The sequence below is a fragment of the Bufo gargarizans genome, chromosome 4 (genome assembly GCF_014858855.1).
Source record: "Bufo gargarizans isolate SCDJY-AF-19 chromosome 4, ASM1485885v1, whole genome shotgun sequence".
Lineage (NCBI taxonomy): Eukaryota > Metazoa > Chordata > Amphibia > Anura > Bufonidae > Bufo > Bufo gargarizans.
The window spans coordinates 496,475,880-496,491,300 of NC_058083.1; the positions used below are offsets into that span (position 1 = coordinate 496,475,880).

Here is a 15,421-nt window from a genome sequence, read left to right on the forward strand (position 1 = left end):
CATAGTTTTAAATTAGAGGGGCAAAGGTTTAATAGTAATATCAGGAAGTATTACTTTACTGAGAAAGTAGTGGATGCATGGAATAGCCTTCCTGCAGAAGTGGTAGCTGCAAATACAGTGGAGGAGTTTAAGCATGCATGGGATAGGCATAAGGCCATCCTTCATGTAAGATAGGGCCAGGGGCTATCCATAGCATTCAGTATATTGGGCAGACTAGATGGGCCAAATGGTTCTTATTTGCCGACACATTCTATGTTTCTATGTCACCTGCAGTCCTATGTAACACCATAGATAACACAGAGATAACTCTCTAAATACAGACTTGATGTTGATGTTAGGTGCACTCCTATGGAGCCAAAATTATTCATATTACTGGCAGCCAGACTGACCAGACCAGTCTACTTGTAACTAGTGCACTTCCATAGACTCCAGACCACATCACCAAAGATACACCTGGCAGAGGTGGCAGGCACATCCTTTAGCCAGGCAGACATTCAGCTCCTCCACCTTCCCTCTCAGGCCTCTGTAGTCTGCGCATAATATCACAACGTCACCCTACCGCAGCCCTAATTTGTAAAAGGACCACCGCCAGGTATAGCGAATTACTATTCCAAACGGCGGTTCCCTGTCTTTTACACAACCTTGCAAAGGCCACGTAAAATGACATGGCAGGTAATCTGCAGGCAGCATGCTATAGAGCAGGATGAGCTGAGCAGATTGATATATAGTTTTATGGAAAAATATTCTGTAAAACTTGTTATTTGTACAATTATATCTCATATTTTTCTGAACTTAAAAAGGTATTCTTGTTTCATGAAATAGATGACCTATTTTCAGGACAGGTCATTAATATCAGATCGATGGGGGTCTGATTGTCGCCACCCCCGCCGATCATCCGTTTAAAAGGTGCTGCGGTGCTGAGGGCTGCATCCTCTTCAATGTTTACCTGCACACTCTCTACATTGTAGTGATGGTGCAGTGTAATTACAGCTTCCTCTACCATTCACTTGAAAGGGATGAACAGCTGTAATTTCACTGCACCACCACTACAAAGTACATGCTGGGCAGGTAAAAAATAAAGAGAACATAGTGCTCGCACTAGAACCGCAGCCCCTTTAAACAGCTGAACGGCTGGGGTTAGACACTCTACCAAGCTGATATTGATGACCTGTCATCAATTTTATGAAACCACGAATACTCCTTTAAGATCACGAATACTCTTTTAAGACCGCCCCCCATTTACAGCTATCAGTGACTGAAAGCTATCTTGCATACACACTTACACTGGGAATGCTATCAATTACTGATAACACCTTCCCTGTGTACAAATGAAGTCAGAAAAAGCAGAAATATAAATATATAAATTAGGTCTTACAGAATCTTTTCCCACAAAACTATGTATCAATCTGCTCAGCTTCTCCTGCTCTATAACATGCTGCCTACATTTTGTGGTGATAGGTTCTCTTTAACGGTTTTGATTATGCGGGTCCGAGTGCTGACGCTGATTGTTAAAACGAGACAGAAGCGCTCAGTGTTCACTCTCATTCCAACTGGTTCAGGAGCTGACTAGAGGGACGGCCATACTGGACTTAGTATTAACAAATAGGCCTGACAGAACAACAGATGTGCAGGTTGGGGGACACCTGGGATATAATGACCATAACGTAGTAGCCTTCCAATTGTCACTCAAAAGAGTGTTTCTTCATGGAGGAACAAAAATACCATACTTCAAAAAAGCTAAATTTAGCCAACTAAGGCTACTTTCACACTTGCGTTCAGAGCGGATCCGTCTGGTGTCTGCACAGATGGATCCGCTCCTATAATGCAGACGATGGGATCCGTTCAGAACGGATCCGTCTGCATTAAGTTGCTCAGACGGATTCGTCCAGACTTTACATTGAAAGTCAATGGGGGACGGATCAGTTTGAAAATTGAGCCATATTGTGTCAACTTCAAATGGATCCGTCCCCATTGACTTACATTGTAAGTCTGGACGGATCAGTTTGCCTCCGCACGGCCAGGCGGACACCCGAACGCTGGTGTCAGCCTGCTGAGCGGAGCGGAGGACAGACGGTGCCAGACTGATGCATTCTGAGCGGATCCGCATGCACTCAGAATGCATTAGGGCAGTACGGATGCGTTCGGGGCAGCTTGTGAGAACCTTCAAACGGAACTCACAAGCGGAGCCCCGAACGCTAGTGTGAAAGTAGCCTTAGAGAAGCCATAGGCCTAACTAACTGGGAAAAAGTCCTTAAAAATAAAAATACAGCCACAAAATGGGATATTTTTAAAACCATCCTAAAATCTAATTGTGAGAGGTACATACCTTATGGGAATAAAAGTTTAAGGAACAAGAAAAAAAAACTATGTGGATAAAAAGAATTGTAAAGCAAGCAATAAATGACAAAAAGAAAGCATTTAAATCAGTAAAACAGGAGGGTATCGAGGAAGCACTGAAACACTATAAGGAAAAAATTTTAATATGTTAAAAACAAATAAAAGCAGCCAAACTAGAGACCGAGAGATTAAGTGCCAAAGAAAGTAAAACTAACCCTAAAATGTTCTTCAATTATATAAATGGTGAAAAGTATAAATCTGAATGTGTCGGCCTTTTACAGAGTAACGAGCGGGGAGTTGCAGAGAGCAATGAGGAGAAAGCAAAGCTATTCAATATTTTTCTCTCCACTGTATTCACTGAAGAAAATAAACTGTCAAATAAAATGCAGAATGTAAAAGTAAATTCCCCATTAAAAGTGCCCTGTCGGACCCAGGAAGAAGTACAGCGGCGTCTTAAAAAGATTAAAATAGACAAATCGCTGGAACCAGATGGCATACACCCCTGTATTCTAAGAGAATTAAGTAATGTCATAGCCAGAACCTTATTTCGGATATTTAAGGACTCTATAATGACAGGCAGTGTTCCACAGGATTGGCGCATAGGAAATGTGGTGGCAATATTTATAAAGGGTCCAAAAACAGAGCCCAGAAACTATAGGCCAGTAAGTTTAACATCTGTTGTGGGTAAACTGTAGGTTTTCTAAGAGATGCTATCTTGGAGTACCTCAATGAAAATAAGCAAATAACGCCATATCAGTATGGCTTCATGAGGGATCGGTCATGTCAAACTAATTTAATCAGTTTCTATGAGGAGGTAAGTTCTAGACTTGACAGCGGCGAATCAATGGATGTCGTATATCTGGACTTCTCTAAAGCATTTGACACTGTACCACATAAAAGGTTAGTATATAAAATGAGAATGCTCGGACTGGGAGAAAACGTCTGTATGTGGGTAAGTAACTGGCTCAGTGATAGAAAACAGAGGGTGGTTAATAGTGGTACACACTCAGATTGGGTCACTGTCACTAGTGAAGTACCACAGGGGTCAGTATTGGGCCCTATTCTCTTCAATATATTTATTAATGATTTTGTAGAAGGCTTGCACAGTAAAATATCTATTTTTGCAGATGACACTAAACTGTGTAAAGTAATTAACACTGAAGAGGACAGTATACTACTACAGAGCGATCTGGATAGATTGGAGGCTTGGGCAAAGAAGTGGCAGATGAGGTTTAACACTTACAAATGTAAGGTTATGCACATGGGAAGGAATAATCCAAGTCACCAGTACATACTAAATGGTAAAACACTGGATAAAACTGACATGGAAAAGGACCTAGGAATTTTGGTGACCCACAAACTAAGCTATAGAAACCAGTGTCAGGCAGCTGCTGCCAAGGCCAAAAAGATAATGGGTTGCATCTAAAGGAACATAGATGCCCGTGATGAGAACATAGTCCTGCCACTTTACAAATCACTAGTCAGACCACACATGGAGGACTGTGTACAGTTCTGGGCTCCTGTGAACAAGGCAGACATAGCAGAGCTGGAGAGGGTTCAGGAGGGCAAAAAAGTAATAACTGGAATGGGTGGACTACAGTACCCTTAAAGATTATCAAAATTCTCCTCCGCAGCATGGAGAGGAGCAATCGCTAGGCCATCACTCGTCCCATGTCAAGGTTTGCCAGCGGCAGATCGTTATTAGACACCACGATCTGGCGCCTGCAAAAGATAATTTTTTAACATGTCAAAAGATTTGGATTGCCCGATGATTGAGCGTTTGCTCGTTCACCAGGCAATCGGCGGAAGTATTCCACTTAATTGTTAGCGATTGTATGCCGAAAAATCAGACACTGTTTTTTGTGGCAATTTTTTGAGACAAAACCAGAAGTGGATCCTGCAGGGATGAGAAGTAGAAGTTCTTCCATTTTCATTTGTCACGGACATATGCTGTCTGCATTTTCCACGGACAGCACACGTACCCATTAATTTAAATGTGTCTGTTCACACATCAGTATATTTTTTTTTTACTGACCGTGGGTTCATTAAAAAAAATCACGGAGACATGCACTACTTTGGTCCATGATGCAGACCAAACATGCCCATTGAAGTCTATGGGTGCATAAAAATCACCATGGTGCGTACGTGTTTCACGGAAGATAGATAGCAAATGCTCTTGAAATAAATTTTCAGCTGAGCAATATCAGTTGCTTACGGATGACACACAGAGGGTAAAAACGGACACATGGACCATCCACCTATTCTTCACGAACATCTTCACAGATTAAATAAGGACACTATTGTTAACGTACGTAATACTGACACAGAAGTGTGAACGAGGCCTTGGGGTGCTTCAAAATACAGCGTATGTTGGAAAAACGCCACTGCAGTCTTTGAGCCAAAGCCAGGCATGGATTCAAAAGACAGGATTTATACTGTCCTTCCTGCTGGATCCACTTGTGTCTGTGGTTCAAAAAAAAAACAGCAGCAGTGTGTCTCCAAAAATACAATGATGTCAATATATAATTAGTGTATCACAATGACTGGTGCTTTACAGATTTTGATTTCCGAGGAAACAAAACATATTTATGTCATTGTATTACTAACACCACGCTATTTAACAGTTGCTATGTTAAAGGGGTTGTCTCACCTCAAGCTTCGATATTTATTATGTGTAAAAAAGTAATACAAGTCACTTATCAAAATGGTTTCATTAGCAATAATTCCTCCAGTCCTTAATTTTGACAATTTTGATTGTTTTTAGACCTTGCTCATCTATAGGGGTTACGTCCACCACTGCAATGCCGAAGAATACTGGTCGGGATCATGGGAGCAAGTGTGCATTGGCTCATGCACATGCGCTGTAGCACCTGTTCCCGGCCACCTCTTATCGCCTCTGTCAGTAGCTCCCCTCCCAGGCTTCTGCCTAGCAGTGAGCCCAGTAACCTCAGCGGCCATGATGGGCAGGCTTTAGAGCTGCCCTAGCCATTTTACAGGCTAGAAAAGCACTAAAGCCCGCCCATTAGTGCAAGTGACGTCACCAGGAACACTGCTAGATGTAAGCCTCCACCTCGTAGAGACCCAGTACATCACCGGATCTGCAGAAAAAGCCCTGGCCCTGCACGATTCAGCGCAGGGCAAGGGAGAGGATGAAATGCTCCAATGCTTATGTTGGAGGGGCTGAGTGGGGGAAGAAGAGGATATGTCCAGGTTCAGCTCTGAACCTGGACAACCCCTTAAATGTTTCTGTTTGAGACACAAAATGAATTGTTATATTGTCTTCAAAGCAAATATCTCTCTGACTACCGCTGCAAACACAGTGTTACCTGGAGTAACGTTCTGGTAAGGAGACTGGCCTTGCGACCTACTACTGCTGGGACCATGGGTTTGGGCCAGACCATCTACATTTAATTTGTATACCCATGTTTGGACACACTGCTCTGTGTCCACGATCTCTGGGAAAAAAAAGTTAGGTGAAAAGGCTTTCTGTAAAATTGGTCCGAGGATTTGTGTGACTTAAGGGCCCTTTACACAGGCTAAAAATAGGCCTGATAATCGCTAACAAGCATTCATAGGAATACTCATTAGCGATTGCTCCTCCTCATACTGTGGAGGAGATCACTGCATGTAAATGCAGCTGTTTCCTTCACTGGCGAGCAGACGATTGTTGGGAAGGAACGTTGCCTTCCCGACAATCGTCTGTTACAATGTCCCCTTTTAAAGGGACCTTAAGGCTAGAAGGACAATTGTGGAATGACAAAATTTGCCGTCAAGTAGAGGCCCTACAGCCAAGATGAAGGAACATGACAATGGCCAAGGAATCTCAATGGTGGCTGCTTATACTGCAAAAGATAAGCTACTTGCAGGGATGCAGGTGACAAACATGAGACAGCCAGGTAAGAGAGTGTCAAGTTTGTGGCCACAACACAACCAAGACTGTCGGATGAAAATACAGCGTGACTGCTGTCCAGATGGATAATTTCTATGCACTGCCCATTACTGCTGATTTCATGGTGTGTGAGTAACTTTACTTTTAATCCTGCAAGTAGGAAAGATAAATTAGGGATACAATTTCTACCTTTTGCTTTGAATAGGAGGGCAAAAACTCTTTGTTAAGGTAGGAAGGTCACATAGCAACAGCACCCATTATTGTCTAATAAACCTTAAGCCTTTCCTGATTCATTCATTGTACTTCCTTTGTCCATGAAGAAATACTAGACCTCCTCTACGACGATGGTGACAACGACTTATTGTGATTAATGCAACCACAGTGAGCTGTTCTGTACATGACATCAGGCAAAAAGCAAAAAATGTGCAGTATATTAAGGGAAAAATAATCTCCTAATCATGAACTTTAATCTGAAGTACTTCAACACTGACAGGAAAGGCTGCAAGTATTTTTTACCTTGAATCATCTTGTATAATAACCTCAAAATTCTACCATAGCGGGACTGAGATTTACAGGTAAGCCCCTTCTCTTAAAAAAAAAATCCCCTTAGATTTTAATTTGTCTCAAGGGTGTTCCTGGATATCCACTTCTGTTTATTATTCTAAAATTCTAAAAAAAATAACAGAATAACATAGAAGAAAACCGCAATCAATTCCGTTCAGAATTTTTTTTTTTCATATTTTCTTAACTAGAAAAACATTCTAGAAACAATTTGCCTGGATATAATACACTGCTATTTTTTTTTTTTTTAGCCCACGTTAAGGTCTTTGATTTGAATTTTCACAATAGGCCATTGTAGCCTACAAAATAGTCACCCGAGCACTGAACAACATTACATTGTAATCACATACAGTGGTAAATATTCATGAGAGCTTTGCCTGATTTGATTATAGCATTTATCTGTACTGTAGAATGCAACATTTCCATAAATAAAACAAGGTGTGTTTTGGTAAGATTTCGAAAAGAACACCCATTTTCTTTGGGGATCTGATTAGAGCTCACTTTTCATTCTAAGAGAGGCCCTAAATGTGCTCTTCTTCTACCTAAACAGATAATAAGCACTCGGTTTACTCCCCCTTCTTGACTCAACATACTGAGACTAATCGCAGATAATTGAGGAGGAGGAGCCGAGGGCCGGGTGAGCCTTTGTGTCCACAGGACAAATGGTCAGTTCATGAGGCTTTTGTCTGATCCAGTCATTTCTTATAGTCTTCGGAGGGGGGTTATGCAAGTCGAGAAAAATGAACAAGAGAATGCAAAAAAAAAAAAAAATATATATATATATATATATATATATATATATATACCTAGTATAAAATTACAATTATAAAACCTGCTTTCAATTGTGACTTTTATTTTAGGTGTAATAAAAAAGAAAAATAACATGAAATGCCCAGAAAAAAAGCAACTTGTGAGATTGTATTTCTGCAGATGAAACTTCACTATCTTGATGTGAGGATGAGTAATATCGGATAATGGATGTCTGGGTCGTAAACGTCACTATCTTCTTCCTGAATCTGAAACAGTAAAAAAAAAAAAGGGATAAGAGAGTACTATATGGGAATATCTAGTTCTCCACAATGCAATAAACCAGAATGATATTAAAAAGTTGATGTAGAATTTTTTTTAATACCGGTACAAAGTATATAATATAGCACATCCAATAGATCAAGACAATATTGAAGAGATCTTCCCCGAATATTGTTTTGAATGTTCTTCATTTATAAAATGCTGTTACAAATGAAATAATAATAAATAGTAATAATCATCATCATAATAATAATAAATACACACGACCTATTAAAGCTACTACTAAGAATACTGAACGCTATATAAGCAGGTCGATAATTTGAGGGCATGGTGTAACATTAGTATTTTAGGCTATAACATAACGCGCTATAGAAACGTGTCTAAAAGCACTGGATATTTAACTAATCTATGTATTAAGCAATCTCAGTTGGATTTCTTTTCGCGTTTTCCCCCAGGTGAGTAAAATACGTAAAGCGGCTCGTATATTGGTCAGAGATTAAATATAGAAATGAGTTATATTCTAGCTGCGACTGGAGAGAGAGAGAGAAAGCGAGGGAGAGAAAGGGAAGTCACATGACAGACAAGAAGCATAATGCAGGGACTACAGGTGATCTGATTCCATTATAATATCTTCAGCTTCTAATGTATCTACTCACAATGCGTTGTCACCTTAAAGGTCAATTATTTTTTATTTATATTCATAGAAACAAAGTCATTATACAAATAATATATTAAAAAAATTGACATGCATTTTAGCTCACCTAGAACTATTTCCTGATGAAATAAAATGCCAACACAGATATTTTACATGTTAAAGTGCTGTAAAATAAAACGACTGAATAAAAAAGAAAAAAAAAAGAAGCCTCGAGCCTTTTAGTGTAGGTGTTTAGCACTGGTAGAAAATATCTTTTGTGTAAAATGTCAAATAAATTGCCTGCTGTACAGAAAACACATTTCGCTAATTAAAACACCTTTATTGTTTCAGATCGGCGAAACGTAAAGTAAAACAAAACCCTGATGAAAAGAATGCGATTTTCCAATTTGATACGCAGAATAAGGTCGAAGAAAGCAGCTAAGGAGGCAATAATATAGTTGCTATTAGTAGCTTTATGGGTTACAGTGTAATTGGATGTAGCAAGCTCAGACCCACCGGGTGAACAGCAGCTGCCGGATTGGGGGGGGAGGGGGGGTGGAATCGGTGGGTTTCATACTGTTTACCTTAAAGACAATTCACAATTATCAACAACACTCTGCAGAGATTAGAAATATCGGGCACTTGGGATAGGCATTTAAATAAGGAAATGGAGGTGAAAAGTCAGCCGTCTTGACACCAGGATAGCAGAGCTCTGGTAAGTTGAAGGCAAATACACTATAGGCAAATACTAAATTTTATTCTATTTTTTTATATATTTATTTTTTCCACTATTTTAACTCTTATTTGCCAGAATATTAACAATAATTACCAGCAATGGAAATAAAAACCCACACAAACACAATGGCATAAAAGTGTTAACGTACCGTCCCCACTGCCTTGTTCCTAGAGCTGGTTGTGACACAGTCTGACAAAAAAAATAAAAAAGCACCGGCATATAGTGTGGCATTGCACAGTTTTGATTACAGGCTTGCTTTTTTTTTTTAACGGAAATAAAATTTCACAGCTAACAATGAAAGGTGAAAAGTTTAAGAGGCAAAGCTGTTCCTCCTGATCACTGACTGTTAATCAGCTTCATGGGTGGCTGCCTAAATCTGTGGATTTTTTATTTTTTTTTGTAACTTGCTTTACTGCCAAGATTGTAACTAATTTTTCGTCCCCCCCACCCCACCCTTGTTGTAGGAGGAGGGGAAAACATCTCCCCGTAGAATGCAGCTGCGTATGAGTGACATGACGCGCTAATGCAGAGGGCAAAATTAAAATTCATGAATCTCTTCACAACCATTTGTGTAACAAGATTAAGACGAGACAGCAGAAAATAGCTGCATTATCAGACTTCTTACAGTTCTCCAGCTGGTTACGCTCTATTCCAAAACAGTAGGGATAAGAGGATAACATGCAGCCTCAAGGAAAACGCCTCTTCTTATTTTGGGAGCAAAAATCATCCTCGGGAAGATGAGGCATGAAGGATATGTACAGGCAGAAAACGCAATCCTGCCAAACAGGCAGAAATATTGAGTTGTACTTATCAGCGTGAATGTAAAACGTAACAAAAGCTTTCCTATGAACAAGGGACCCGCAGCTAACAATTTACACAACAATGTTGGACAAAACACACTGGCGCACTGAAAAGAAAAGAAATTGCAGCTCAGAATGGGGACGACAAGAAGCCAGGGCAACTTGCTCTTTACTGCGCCACTTGTCGCAAATAAATAAAATGAGTTGTAGCTTTAAGTGTGGAATATACAATAAACTTCAGTCGGCGTCATGAGTATGCAAGTGGAAGATACTACGTGGTTTACTTACGGGCAAGAGAAACAGTGACAGGTAAATCAGAGGCATTATACAGAAAAAAAAAATATTAATTAGAAACCTCCAGCAAAACATATAAGGTAGATATATATAAAATAAATAATGTGTGTATATATATATATAAACACACACACACAAAAAAAGATCAACACAAAAACATTTTAAGGAGAAATTGCAGACAACTAATTAAACTGCAATTTGCTTTTTGAAGACCTGAAAGTATCTTTTATTTGCTTTGGTAAATCTTCATGTCCATTTTAGAGAATAAACAAACCAAAGTGTACAGAATACAAAAGTACATTTTATAAATGGACTTCTAATATCTGTCAAAAGTATGTATAGAAATGTTTCTGAAGGTTCTCAGAGCTGGAGATGTGCGAGATTCAGAAGAGACCATAGGGACAGACATTTTGGGGATTTGCCAGAAGTGTACAGCCTAGAGCAGTGTTTCCCAACCAGTGTGCCTCCAGCTGTTGCAAAACTAATACTCCCAGCATGCCCGGACTGCCAAAGGCTGTCCAGGCATGCTGGGAGTTGTAGTTTTGCAACAGCTGGAGGCACACTGGTTGGGAAACACTGGCCTAGAGAAAACAGGAGCAAATTCACTAAAGCTGTGATGCCCAACCTACGGCTCGCGGGCCAAATCCAGCCCGCGAAGCTGCGTTAGGGCTCTTTCACACCTGCGTTCTTTTCTTCCGGCATAGAGTTCCGTCGTCGGGGCTCTATGCCGGAAGAATCCTGATCAGTTTTATCCTAATGCATTCTGAATGGAGAGAAATCCGTTCAGGATGCATCAGGATGTCTTCGGTTCAGGACCGGAACGTTTTTTGGCCGGAGAAAATACCGCAGCATGCTGCGCTTTTTGCTCCGGCCAAAAATCCTGAACACTTGCCGCAAGGCAGGATCCGGAATTGATGCCCATTGAAAGGCATTGATCCGGATCCGGCCTTAAGCTAAACGTCGTTTCGGCGCATTGCCGGATCCGACGTTTAGCTTTTTCTGAATGGTTACCATGGCTGCCGGGACGCTAAAGTCCTGGCAGCCATGGTAAAGTGTAGTGGGGAGCGGGGGAGCAGCATACTTACCATCCGTACGGCTCCCGGGGCGCTTCAGAGTGACGTCAGGGCGCCCCACGCGCATGGATGACGTGATTGCATGGCACGTCATCCATGCGCATGGGGCGCTCTGACGTCATTCTGGAGCGCCCTGGGAGCCGCGCGGACTGTAAGTATACCGCTCCCCCGCTCCTACTATGGCAACCAGGACTTTAATAGCATCCTGGGTGCCATAGTAACACTGAACGCATTTTGAAGACGGATCCGTCTTCAAATGCTTTCAGTTCACTTGCGTTTTTCCGGATCCGGCGTGTAATTCCGGCAAGTGGAGTACACGCCGGATCCGGACAACGCAAGTGTGAAAGAGGCCTTATGCGGTCCGTTTGACTCACTGAAAAAAAGTATTTTCCCCCACATTCATCAGCGCAGTGAGCGCTGTGAACGGCACAGGCAGCGCAACGAGCTTTGTTATTGGTTGGTATAGGCGCGGCAGAGCGATACAGGTCGGGTCAGGCAGGGGAAGCCGGCGGGAGCTGGAAGTAGGAGGGGCCGGCTCCAGGGGTGGCTGTTGTAAGGAGAGCAGGGTCCCGCTGCCCGAGGACCTTGGGAAACATGACAGGGCCGCTGGAGAGGTAAGGAGCCATGGACTCATGTTACTGGTCCCCGGTGAATCCCCTCTCCTCCTGTCACCTCACTAGTGACCCTGCTCCCCCCTCCCCTGTCACCTCACTAGTGACCCTGCTCCCCCCTCCCCCTGTCACCCCACTAGTGACCCTGCTCCCCCCTCCCCCTGTCACCCCACTAGTGACCCTGCTCCCCCCTCCCCCTGTCACCCCACTAGTGACCCTGCTCCCCCCTCCTCCTGTCACCTCAATAGTGACACTGCTCTATCCTCCTCCTGACACCTCACTAGTGACCCTGCTCCCCCCTCCTCCAATCACCCCACTAGTGACCCTGCTCCCCCCTCCTACTGTCACCTCACTAGTGACATCTGCTTCCCCCTCCTCCTGTCACCTCACTAGTGACCCTGCTCCCCCTCCTCCTGTCACCTCACTAGTGACATCTGCTTCCCCCTCCTCCTGTCACCTCACTAGTGACCCTGCTCCCCCCTCCTCCTATCACCCCAGCACCCCCATCTGTGTCCCAGCACACCATCTGTGCCCCAGCGCCCAGGTAATTAGGGAAAGGCTAGGGACAGGTTAGATTAGGCAGGGATATTTTAGGCAAGTTAGTGAGAAGAAAAAAAAAAATAAAAAGCTATTTTTGATTGTATCACCCTAAATACAGCTGTGTGACCCTAGACCCCCCAGGGGTGCTGCAGCTTCGGACGGTTGATCAGCCCTTTTTTTCGTTAGTTTTTTTTTGTCTGATAGGTTTAGGGTGAGTTCACGAACACCCGTGCCCCCACACACACACACACCAAATAAAGTTTAACACGCACGCACACACACACACACACGCAGACACACACTCCCCTATGGCCCGCCGGATGTTCTCGGCCGAGAAGGCATACGCCCAGCTTGCCTCCGACTCCGAGAGTCCTAGTGAGGACAAGGATGACCCCACTTTCCTGTTGTCATCCGCGTCCTCCTCATCATCTAGCGATGTTGATGAGCCCCCAAGGTGGAGCAAGGGGACCGCCATGCTAGGGACCCTGTGGCCCACCCTAGTACGAGCAGCTCTGGGGCTCGTACTAGTTTCCTGGCCCACCAGTTAAATCCACTGGAGCCCCCTGCCGGTGAACTTGTCTGGTGTACCCCAGAGCGATTTGAGCCCGTGATTCCTGATTTTGTAGGCCAACCAGGAATCCAGATTCCCACAGTGGGCTTCACTGAATACGACTATTTTAGTCTTTTTTTCAGTGACCACTTTGTAAATCTGATGGTGGAGCAGACGAACCTGTACGCCCAACAGTTAGTTGCTCAACACCTGGGCTCCTTTTTGGCTAGGCCCGGTGGCTGGACCCCGGTCAGTGCAGCCGAGATGAGGATATTTTGGGGCCTCGTGCTGCACATGGGCCTAGTCAAAAAACCTAGTGTCAGGCATTACTGGAGTGGGGACGTCCTCTACCAGACCCTACTTTACAGTTCGGCCATGACACGCTCCCGGTTTGAGGCCATCCGGAAATGCCTGCATTATTCAGATAATGCAGCATGTCCCCCCCGAGGTGATCCTGCCTATGACCACCTGTACAAAATCAGGCCGGTCATCGAGTGGTGGTCACACAAGCACATCCCGTAGTTTCCAAAATGGGGTCACTTTTATGGAGTTTCTACTCTAGGGGTGCATCGGGGGGGGGCTTCAAATGGGACATGGTGTAAATAAACCAGTCCAGCAAAATCTGCCTTCCAAAAACCACACGGCGCACCTTTCCCTCTACGCCCTACCGTGTGCACGCACAGTAGTTTACGGCCACATATGGGGTGTTTCTGCAAACTACAGAATCAGGGCAATAAATATAGCATTGTGTTTGGCTGTTATACCTTGCTTTGTTACTGGAAAAATTTGATTAAAATGAAAAATATGCCAAAAAATTGAAATTCTCAAATTTCATCCCCATTTACCAACAACTCTTGTGCAACACCTAAAGAGTTAACAAAGTTTGTAAAATCAGTTTTGAATACCTTGAGGGGTGTAATTTCCTAGATGCGGTCAATTTTATGGAGTTTCTACTCTAGGGGTGCATCAGGGGGGCTTCAAATGGGACATGGTGTAAATAAACCAGTCCAGCAAAATCTGCCTTCCAAAAACCATACGGCGCACCTTTCCCTCTACGCCCTACTGTGTGCCTGTACAGTAGTTTACGGCCACATATGGGGTGTTTCTGCAAACTACAGAATCAGGGCAATAAATATAGCATTTTGTTTGGCTGTTAACCCTTACTTTTTTACTGGAAAAAATGGATTAAAATTAAAAATTTGCCCAAAAAATTTAATTCTCAAATTTCATCCCCATTTGCCAATAACTCTTGTGCAACACCTAAAGGGTTAACAAAGTTTGTAAAATCAGTTTTGAATACCTTGAGGGGTGTAGTTTCTTAGATGGGGTCACTTTTATGGAGTTTCTACTCTAGGGGTGCATCAGGGGGGCTTCAAATGGGACATTGGCAGAAGATGGAACCGGCACTCAAAACACTTGTAATTCACGTGGAGATAAAATTATTACAATTTATTAAATGCACATGTGCATATATAGAACAAATAATAACAATAACAATAAAATTATAAAACCGATAAAATTCTATACAGGATCGCAAATTGCTCTATGGTCGCACAAGTATGGGTGTATCAGGTACCGGATCCGCTAGGTCGAGCCCACTGCATCCGTATCTCCCCTGTGGGGGTGATTGTTAGATCGCAGTTGGCTCAGATAGAGCAGTTTCCCCAGCCTGACCTAAACCGTTGTCAGCAACATAGGTTGTATCGTTGCTACAAATGTCTCTGTGCGTCATATGTTAAATCCAAACCGATGGTAGATAAAATGGTGGATTAGATGGTGTACATCTTTTCTTTTATATGCTCTTCCCTAATATAACATTCAAAATGTCTATCCAGTCTGTGATATTCTGCTATGCCAAATGCGTCATATACAGTCCCAGCCGTATTTCCGCTGTTTTACCCCTAGGTGAAGGAGGCTTTGTGTCCTTATGCAATATCGATCTATTCGAATAATTTCACTACTCACTGTGTACCCCGATACTTTGTCTCGTTCGGTGTGCGGGAATGTCTTGCTGTGGCGTCCCACAGATCAGCTGTTCTCCGCCCTGGCAATGTTGGTTCCGGTTTGATCGAGATCTCGTCTTGCTTCCTGCGTGAGCTTGGTACAAACGTGAGTAGGATAATTCTTCTTTCGATAGTGCTTTTTTCGATAAAGTCTCAATCAGATTTTCATGTGTTAGTACATGGCCATGTATTGTCGAGATTCCTTATCACATAGGTATTCCGACCAGACGCGTTTCAAGACCTCCTTGTCTCTTCCTCAGTGGGTGACCTGTGTGCTCTGTGATCTCGACTTTATACCTTCCTCATTATCGCTTTAATTGATTTCACTTGGTATGTGAGGCTTGGCACTTATGACGCAATCCTC

At 42.9% G+C, this 15,421-nt stretch overlaps 1 protein-coding gene across 1 annotated transcript in view; it reads right to left on the bottom strand.

The window, feature by feature from the left end:
* Window positions 1-7,619: 7,619 nt before the first annotated feature.
* CAMKMT (calmodulin-lysine N-methyltransferase) overlaps window positions 7,620-15,421 on the bottom strand; it is a 471,234-nt gene continuing 463,432 nt past the window's right edge. Inside the window, exon 11 of the mRNA XM_044291474.1 lies at window positions 7,620-7,803. Coding sequence (XP_044147409.1) covers window positions 7,729-7,803 — 75 coding nt within the window. The 3' untranslated portion in view covers window positions 7,620-7,728. The remainder of the gene's footprint in view (window positions 7,804-15,421) is intronic.